Source organism: Limulus polyphemus, unplaced genomic scaffold, assembly GCF_000517525.1.
Source record: "Limulus polyphemus unplaced genomic scaffold, Limulus_polyphemus-2.1.2 Scaffold2083, whole genome shotgun sequence".
NCBI lineage: Eukaryota > Metazoa > Arthropoda > Merostomata > Xiphosura > Limulidae > Limulus > Limulus polyphemus.
In genome coordinates this window covers 36288-46462 of record NW_013667693.1, presented here as the reverse complement: position 1 = coordinate 46462, position 10175 = coordinate 36288, and the positions used below count along the sequence as shown (strand labels likewise).

The 10175-nt window shown below is 29.6% G+C and overlaps 1 protein-coding gene across 2 annotated transcripts in view; it reads right to left on the bottom strand.

Annotated features, from left to right (window-relative positions):
* Positions 1–2509: 2509 nt before the first annotated feature.
* The window catches only part of LOC106465875 (protein arginine methyltransferase NDUFAF7, mitochondrial-like), a 40350-nt gene continuing 32684 nt past the window's right edge, over positions 2510–10175 (bottom strand). For both annotated transcript variants that reach the window (XM_013926116.2, XM_022393831.1), the window contains exons 9-11: positions 7877–7982; positions 4055–4122; positions 2510–3238 (exon numbers count right to left, since the gene is read on the bottom strand). In XM_013926116.2, the coding sequence (XP_013781570.1) occupies positions 3065–3238; positions 4055–4122; positions 7877–7982 (348 nt within the window). In that variant the 3' untranslated portion in view covers positions 2510–3064. The remainder of the gene's footprint in view (positions 3239–4054; positions 4123–7876; positions 7983–10175) is intronic.

Here is a 10175-nt window from a genome sequence, read left to right as displayed (position 1 = left end):
TGTTTATTTTCTTTCACCTCTAACAACTGCTGTAATTTCTCTTCTTCTTTATTTTCTTTTTCCCCCAACAACTGCTGTAATTTCTCTTCTTCTTTATTTTCTTTTTCCTCCAACAACTGCTGTAATTTCTCTTCTTGTTTATTTTCTTTCTCCTCCAACAACTGCTGTAATTTCTCTTCTTGTTTCTTTTCTCGTTCTTCTGTTTCTTTTCCCTCCAACAACTGCTGTAATTTCTCTTCTTGTTTATTTTCTTTTTCCTCCAACAACTGCTGTAATCTCTCTTGTTTATTTTGCTGTTCGAGCTGCCATTGTTGTAGGTTTTCTTGCTACTGCTGTAATCTCTTTTCTTGTTTCTTTTCTCTTTCCTCCAACAACTGCTGTAATCTCTCTTCTTGTTTATTTTCTCTTTCCTCCAACCACTGCTGTAATCTCTTTTCTTGTTTCTTTTCTTTTTCCTCCAACCACTGCTGTAATCTCTCTTCTTGTTTATTTTCTCGTTCTTCTTTTTTTTGCTGTTCTTGTATTGCTGCCATCAAATCTGCTAAGCTGTAGTTTGATTTTCCGCCTCTCGTTTCCATTTTTTTGTCCCACTCTCTGACACCAATTTGTTACGTCTCCGTTCCCTAGTTAATTAGCGTTAACTAGCGTTACAAGTCCTTTCTTAAATAAAACTAGTTTATTCTTTCTCAATTCAACTTTGCAATACACTTAATTTCCAAAGTCACTTTGACTTAAACACACGCTATAATTCATAAAGATTCACGCACTTTACTTACGGTCACTACGGCGCTTGACTAATTGTCCGTCTGCAATTCTATTCTGATTAATTAATTTCGCTTTATCTGGCACACTTATATACAAGAATAGAGGGCGCGTAGAAAAGCCCAGAGTTGCCACGAACAGACATGATCCTTCTAGAATATCATTACATGTTACTAGCATAACGTGACTTCCGCTGTCGTAACAATATATAATAATTAAAACAAAATTATTTGGTGTAGTTGTTCTGTATCTATGTAAATGAAAGCAATAGCATTTTGTAGTAAAATCTAGACCCTACTGTTATTTCTATCTTTTTGTAACACTTTAAAGCTTTGGATAGCCATAATGAGAATGTTTTACATTAATTTTCCTGCATATATGTTAACTTGATTTTAATTAGATCTACAATTAATACACTAAATCTAAACCAGGAATTCTCAAATTGTGGCATTGGTGGTACTTGAAAAAATTAATGTAAAAATTATAAAATTTGAATTAAGCCTAATCTGAGCTTCCTGCATACACACATACCCACTACTAGACTTGCCCTGGGCCTGTGTAGACTTGCCAGAGTTTCCTTCCCTAAAATTGACAAAAAAGTTACAGAACATATCATTCAACTATGTCAGAAAAAAAAAAATCATTTTTCCCATTAATAGGTAAGTAGGTAATGTAAGTTTTTTTCAGTTTTTTAAAATTAGGTCTGGGTTTGTATTTTAACAAAAAAAAGTTTAAACAAAAAGTGGTATGGTAGTCTAAAAACTGAGAACCACTAAAGTTTGAAGGGTGTGTTAAAAAAAACTATTTACAGTAACAGAAAAGGTTATTACAACATTAATTTTCTTATTCAAATTGCTATATTATAAATGAAAATACAAAACTGTATAAAACAGTGCAAAAACAAATTGGTCAACATTTCAATCAAATGACCTCCATCTGGGAAGTAGTTTGGCTAAAACAGTGATCAATTGTATTTTTCACGTTACAGCATTTTTATTCATTTTTTCTATTTTCAGATTTCATAGTGCTACTGTAGCTGTATTCATTTGTTAACTGCTAACGTTAAATAACTTTCCAAGAAACATAATTCCAATTAAATACAACTTTTTTCCTACCCTGCTCTTTCTTTATAATAATGGTAGTAATATTTTTAAAAAAGCTGTAGCTTAAAAAGATCATATACTTCTGTACTATAAAAAAACTTCTGTAAGGAATAGAGAAATATATTCAATATAACCTTTCTTTTTAGACAAGAATTTTTAATTCACTGAGAGACAGGTTTTATAATAGGATAGGTTCTTATTCTGATAAAATAAAATATATTAAAGCTTAAATCAAAGGCTCAATGTAGTAAAATTGTAGTTTTAGCTTTCAACTTTAAAAAACTTAAATGAAAGTCAAACACTGATCTAACTTAGAGTTAATAGTTTTTACTCAATTGTAAGGTACAACCTAAGTTTAATTTGTCTAAATGGTTTATGCATTAACATCAGAAAGTCAATTTCAGTAAGTATCACCTTAGAAATATATCTAATGTTGGTTCATGATCCACCCACATTGTTCATGTATCACACAAGCTTCAGAATTAATTATGATGCTGTTCTGTGAAACATTCAAACACTTAAACAATTTATGGTGATTGAGATGTGGCTCTGAGATATCAAAGTATCGTATTTTCCTTCAGTAATGTCTTCCTACTTCTCAAAAGAAATAAATACACTTTTGCAACAAATAAATAAACAAAAACTACAGTGGGGAGACACAAACTTTTATTTTTCACTGCTACAAAACCTGTACATTAACAAAAGAAATGTACTATCTAGCTGTAGACTACTTCTTTGCGTAGAATACTTCTAGTTAACAAACATTATAATTATTTGTCAATACCAGTACCATTTTCACTTGCAAGAAGGGATGAAACACCACATAAAAGGCACTGTTGTCCCTTTCCTATATCTTCATTTCTATTTCACATCTATCATACTGTTTATTCAAAAGTAATAAACATAGTCTAATAGTACTGAATTACACTGTCCTATGGGACAATGAGAAGTAACTACACATAATATGATTCCCAAAATAGTGTTCCTTTATCTGATTTAGACAGTTAAGCTTACAGTTAAAACCTTTAGTTTCCCATATCTGGACTTCTATTATACCTTTTAAGAAAAAAAGAAAACAAAAAAAATGACATTGCAGATCAATATGTTGTACAGAAATGGATCAAAGGGCTAACTGATAAAACTATACTTTCCACCTTAATTAGAACAATTTGTTATTGGTACATCTGCCACTGTTATGTTTACTTGGAAGGCAGGAACCCTGCTGGAGGTTGTTTTGCCAAAAGTTCCTGCATATCTGTTGGATAAAGTGCAAGAAACTTAAACCTGTCTCCCATTTTTTCAGGACTGACAAGCATGTCATAACCAGACTTTAATTCCTTTTCTAGTTCTGGGGTTGCAGATTTCAACAGTTTCTAGAGAAAGAGAAGAACAACAATAATATAATGTTAATATTAAAAAATATAAAATACACTTGCTAAGTAAAGTAATGAAAACATTTAAATATAACACAAAGCCTCAATCAGTCAGATGACAGCATCAAACTAATCTGGCATTACAAGCAAATGCACAAATTAAGTAAATGATAGTATAAAATTAGTTATATCTTATTCAATGCCTACAATCTGAGGTTATGCATTTTCAAAAAAAACTGTCAATGAATTCATATGTCACTAACTCTTATTGCTCAGTAAGCAAGTGCATGTCTCCATTTAATGGTTATCACTAATCCACTCTAAGCTGTATAACTAGCTAGTCATGAAATCATAAAATGGAACACTAGAAGAAGTAAAATCCTGGGGTGTCCAACAAAAACTTGGTGCATACTCAAAAACATAATAGAAACATATCAGCTTGGAACCTTTGTTGTTTCCACATATTTTCTAGATGTATTTTTAATGCAAGTCATCGGAGCAGAATTTAAGAATATGTACACTTTTATGATTTCTCTATAAAAACCTTCTCAATACTACTACTACTACCAAAAAATTCTGGATTAATACATTAATAGAACTAAACAAATTTGCAAAGTTATCAAAGATATACAATAAAAAAAAGTTTTAAATCTAAATATAACTTTTGAGTAAATTATTTGTCATAATCCCCCTTTCCCTCCAAACAGATTAAACTATTTAAATTGAAAATGGTATTAATGCAACACACAAATTCATTTAAAGATTTCTTTGTTGTTGTTAGCCAATAAGAAAAAAAAACTTAAGAAAATGACATACCTCTAGCCTTGCTTTAATAGACATATTTTCAAGAAATGTTCCTTGTGGTATGGGGCCATATGTCAAGGCTGGAAATAATAATTTTGTTATGAAAGTAGTTTACTCTTCTGATTTAACTTATTAAAAACACTTCATTCCTTTCTGTATTTAGTGTCTGATAAATAAAGGCAATCATTCAGATATTTTCTAACAGTTACAAATGTACTTCAATGAAATGAACACAATTATATGAAATATTTGCTCTTGACAATAAATTGATTTTACAGTCATGTAATATTGGCTTAACTACTGATACAAGAATTTAATCATGTTATTTTGACTAATTTTAATTAGTGAGGAAACAATTCAAAGGTTATATAATCTTGATAAAAAGGCAATGACTGGAACAGATCCAGAAATCTAGTCTTGCTTACTGCTCAAGATTCTTCTACACTGACTATGCAAATTGTAGCTTTTTATATCAAACTGACAACTACTACTTAGTAATGAGCATTACAGTCACAAACCTGAAAAGAAATTACGAATTATCTATATTAAAACAAGCTTCAGTTTGAAAAAAAAAACCTGTAGCAGTAAGCCTCTTTTCTACATACAGATATAACTAAGCTTAGTGAATAAACATTTTTTTAAGCATAACAAAAACATATACAAGTATCAGATATAATGATGCAGTTTAAACTAAAAATTACATGTCCTAAGCAAAACCAAATTATCTATTTCCTTTTGCACATATCCAAATTAAAACTTTTGTATACTACTCTACCAGAACTATGCTTATTACCACAAAAAAATTCTAAAACTTATTTTCTACAGGAAGTGTATGTTTTATTTGTGACTAATATAAGGATTAAATTCTGTTTATACCTAACCTTGTTTTATAAGAGAAACATAAAATTCTCACTTCTTAATACAAATTACTAGTAATTCTACAAACAAACTTAAAGCTAGTAATAATACGTTCACTAACTCATTCATTTTGCACGTTTTTAATTCTTCAATTAGGAATACAATAACTAAAGAAGACTATGACAGAAAACTATATAAATCTGTTCCATTAGAGCCATGTGAATTATCTATTGCACATTAGTGTCTGTGGTCTTTGTTTTAACAATAGGAATAAACATGTTAAGTACAAGCATGCAAAGTTCAACAAGAACTAAGTTTACTGTTAAAGTAATGTTTTAAGTGTTTTTTATACCTTCTAATTCTTATGCAAGTAGCCAATTTCAGCATGCTTTATTCAGATTTATTCTTCAAATGAGATTTGGAAAACATACAACTGAATTAATTAATTAATATCAACTTCTGATTAAAGCAAGGTACTTACTTAAAGAAAAACTAAAATATCAACATAGTAAAAGAGCTAATTAAATATACTTTTCTGATGTTCTTATACTCATAATAATGATCATTTTTTCCTCAGTTGTATACCCTACCTGTTGATGATATTTTTGTTCATAATAAGATTGTTATAATTTATAAATGTTTTTTTTTAGTATTTACTACTTTAAGCTTAAGGATGTATTAACCTTCTCACTACAGACTTGGTGGATTACACCAACCTTGTGATCCCAAAGTAATCAGTTTCCGTACTATAACTTTTAACATGACTTGTGTTTCTTCATGAAAAATTTTCAAGCTTTTAGTAAACAATGAGACTTTTGCAGACAAAAATATTTTAAAAAATTAAAATTTGTAATTAAGTATTTTCACTAAAAATTTGTCTGTGATTATATGGAGTCAGAGTGATTTTCAATTTAAGAATAAAAGTACTTTTTTCATCTGGAAATTATCAAATTTCATTTGTGTAATCTCTAAAACTTTCTAAATAAGTATCAACCTTTTTTTTCTCTCTAAATCTTTATATTTTATATGTGATTTTCTCTAACCTTACAGGATACTTGATTCTGACAAATAATCAAATTATAATGAAGAAAAATATGCAAAAAGCAAGCAGTATCCTATAACTATCAGAATTGTGAGAACAAATTTGAAACTGAACGTTGAAATTGAAAATGCCCTGTACAGAAAACAATGTAATATAATAAGTCATTTTGTTTTATATTGGTTATAAATAATGTAATATAAAATATCCAAGAAAACTACAGCCAGTTTGTGAAATAGATGATGTGACAGGTTGGCATGGCAAGTGGGTCTGATTTTCTAGTGTATGGCTCTGTAAGCAAATAAGATTGAAGGTTATGAAACATCATGCTTTGCCTGAATAATAACAGTATTATATTGAGTAATTTATGTTAAATTCCATACTTCTTGGAGTGGTGGTAAATAAATTACAGATGAAGGAAGACCTAGAGAGCAAATGTCACAATTCTCATACTAGGAGAGACTGAAGAATTTTTAAACATTTCCTTATAAAATTAAGAACTTAAAATTCATATGATATTAAAATTTTATTTATTAACTATGTTGTGATGCCAAGTTTATTCATATAAATTAATAATAAAGCAGTGTAATTAAATTTTTAATGTAATTCTGTAATACAAAGTTGTGAAATGTGCACTTTGACCTACCCAATGCAAAATGGTTAAACATGCTATAAATCACAACTCATACAAACACATGATGTAATATACAGATCATATTAACTCTTTCACTGCCATAGGCACACACCCCTCTCTCTAGGTCAGTGCCATGAGCAATTTTATGGTACACACTATATAACCTTTTTTTTAGCCCTGAAAGTACGATGTTAACCACACAAGTCTGTAATTTTGCATCACCATGAGGAAAGCATATTCTCTTTCAAACTTCCTAAAGTTTACAAGTTCCACATTTCAGATAAATAACGAAATATTAAATTGTCTTTTTGCTTTTTTAATGTATGTCTAAAAATAAACCTGTTTATTTAAGAGTGGCAGCAAAATGAGTTAAAAATACACTGTAGCATACAAGTCATATTAAACATGCTTCAATGTGCAGATCATATTAAAAATATGCTTTGGTGTACAAATCATATTAAACTGAAAGTTTTAAGCACCCCAAAGTTAATAAACAAACTGAACTGATGAAGTTTAATGCTTGAAGGGAAAATAATATAATTAACTGAAAACATTTATGCAGTAGTTAAGCAATTAATAGTTCCAATTGAAGAAAATGAATGGTATCTTACCTATTCCAATCTACTAAGCCTTAGCTTTATTGAAAACCCCACTATGAATACATTATCTTTTTATTATTCATTTTATACTTTATAGGAAACACAAGTGATTCTGGAAGGTAGGAAACATATTTAGAAGTTTAACATACTTTATGTAACTTTTTATTTTAAGCTAAAAATGGGATTTATCTTAAACTTTGCCATGTAAAACTATGACACATATATAATTTAGTCTACTTGCTAGTCAATACACAGTTTTCAGTAAAGCAAAACAAATTAAATATTATGCTTAAATTTTACAGTTCTTGAAAAGAAAAAATCTAAATGTTGAAAGAAAATGTGACAATCATTGTTTTAGTATCAATATCTAAATTCAAGCCTGGTAAGATATATAGAATAAATTCTAGTTCTGTAATATAGGTATTTAACATCTTAATCATGTGTATAATGTTCAAGGAGTTTCTCAGAACTGCAGTCAAGCATTTAGGTGATATTAACAAGTTCTGTAATATAGGTATTTAACATCTTAATCATCTGTATAATGTTCAAGGAGTTTCTCAGAACTGCAGTCAAGCATTTAGGTGATATTAACAAGTTCTGTAATATAGGTATTTAACATCTTAATCATCTGTATAATGTTCAAAGAGTTTCTCAGAACTGCAGTCAAGCATTTAGGTGATATCAACAAGGGTTTTTGATCTCACCTCGTCCCTGGACTAATTTCTTTAAATACGAGAAATCGACATCTGCAGTAAGATCAGCTGTTCCTGGTTCACATAATGGGTCGTGCAGAGCATGGCGTCGGAAGGCCTGAAACAGTACAAGTGAACAGATAATTCACAATTATATATCACAATAATATAATGTTCTAGAATATGTTTTAATTATTTTAACTTAGATGCTTGATTGCTAGAGGGCAATTTTGGCATGATGTCTAGAAGTTTTCTAAACCTGATGTGATGTCTTAAATCTCCAAGAGATACAGAGAAAACAAGCATTGTATAAAAACACCAGAGTGAGAGTGTTAGTTAAGTCACTGAGTTAGAGTTCATTTAGTTAGTGAGTCAGTCTGTTAATTAGTGAATCTATTCATGTTATTAACTGATTACTGAATGACTTAGCCAGTTTTGAGTTGTGTCATAGATGATATGAGAAGAAATTTTGTTAGTAAGGTATGGGAAAACACTTACTGTATAAAATCACCAGTGAGTAAATAAGTTAGTCATTAAGTGAATTAGAGAGTTGATTTAGTCAGGGAGTCATTCAGTTGATTATTTAGTAAGTGAACTTGTTACAGTGTTATCCATCAATTACTGAGTGGCTTAGTTAGCCAGTTTGGAAATGTATTGTAGATATAGGAGGAAATTTTGCAAGTGACTGTTTCTTGTTTTATTTGCGAGTTAGGCCAAACAATGAACATGATTTATAGAATTTGTACGTTACAGTTGAAGAAATAAATCACTTTTGCTATTGTTAAGTGGACTGGACTTTGCATTATTTTTTAACAAATAATCAAAAGAACCCACCCAGTGATAGAAACTGTTACAACAATATTTTGTGATATGCCAGTTATGATTTTCCAAATAATATTGTTTAAAACAAACAGAACAATTGTCTATGATTTAATAAGTGAAACTGTTATGGATATACATCATTTTCTATGAGAAAAAACAAAAATCTTCCTGCTTGAAGAATAAACAGCTTTATAGCGTAAATACTGTATTATCAGTTTATTCCGATAAATTCTCAAATGTTCAAGCCACTAAATTAAATATTTCATCCTGATTTCAATTCTAAATCTTCCATTTATAAATTTTGACTGTATTTTTCAGATAAATCTATGTATTGAACTTCGGGATTTACAGATCATCTACCAATGATTTAAAGAAATAAAAATTTACAGTTAACTGAATAAAAATAAAAGACAGTACAAATTCAATACAAACACAATCATATCCCAATAAAATGAAGTATAACATTTCTAGGGTATTCAAAACAAGTCATCTGTTCTAACACAAGATTTCAAAGTAGACCTACTCTCATTCTGGATACTTAACTTGAATACACAGAACTAATCCTACTGCAAAAGTTGCTGAAAGAGACAAAGTAATATCTGAATACTAAGCAGTATACTACCTAAATCCCCAAGATTTCTTACACTAACAAACACATAAATGTAACTCTGGGAGACTAAGAATCTCGCTGCTCATTTAAAAGACACTTAAATAGATGAACACTAAAAATTATTACAAAATTTGTTTTCCAAAGACAGTAACAAATAATTTTTTGACAGACTTTCTTACTCTGATCAATCTAGAAAGCAAAGTGTAATCAGTGGATGTTGTAACAATCTGAATAAATATTATACAACTACATCACAAAATTACATCTACCAGACAAGTTTTTAACTAATCACAAAAAACTAAACTCAATACTATTGCAATAACAAATAAAGTAATAATCTGTTAGTCACAATAAGAAAATTTTCATGAGAACAATAATTGTACTGCCAATATGATTAATACTGTAACCACCAACCTCACTAATAATACATCACCAGCCTGATTAACGTTGTAACCACCAATCTGATTGATAATGTATCACCAACTTGATTAATATTGTAACCAACAATCTGATTGATAATGTATCAGCAATTTGATTAACATTGTAACCACCAATCTGGTTGATAATGTATCACCAACTTGATTAACATTGTGACTACCAATCTGATTGATAATGTATCACCAACTTGATTAACATTGTAACCACCAATCTGACTGATAATGCATCACCAATTTGATTAACATTGTAACCACCAATCTGATTGATAATGTATCACCAACGTGATTAACATTGTAACCACCAATCTGATTGATAATGTATCACCAACTTGATTAATATTGTAACCACCAATCTGATTGATAATATATCACCAACTTGATTAACATTGTAACTACCAATCTGATTGATAATATATCACCAACTTGATTAACATTGTAACTA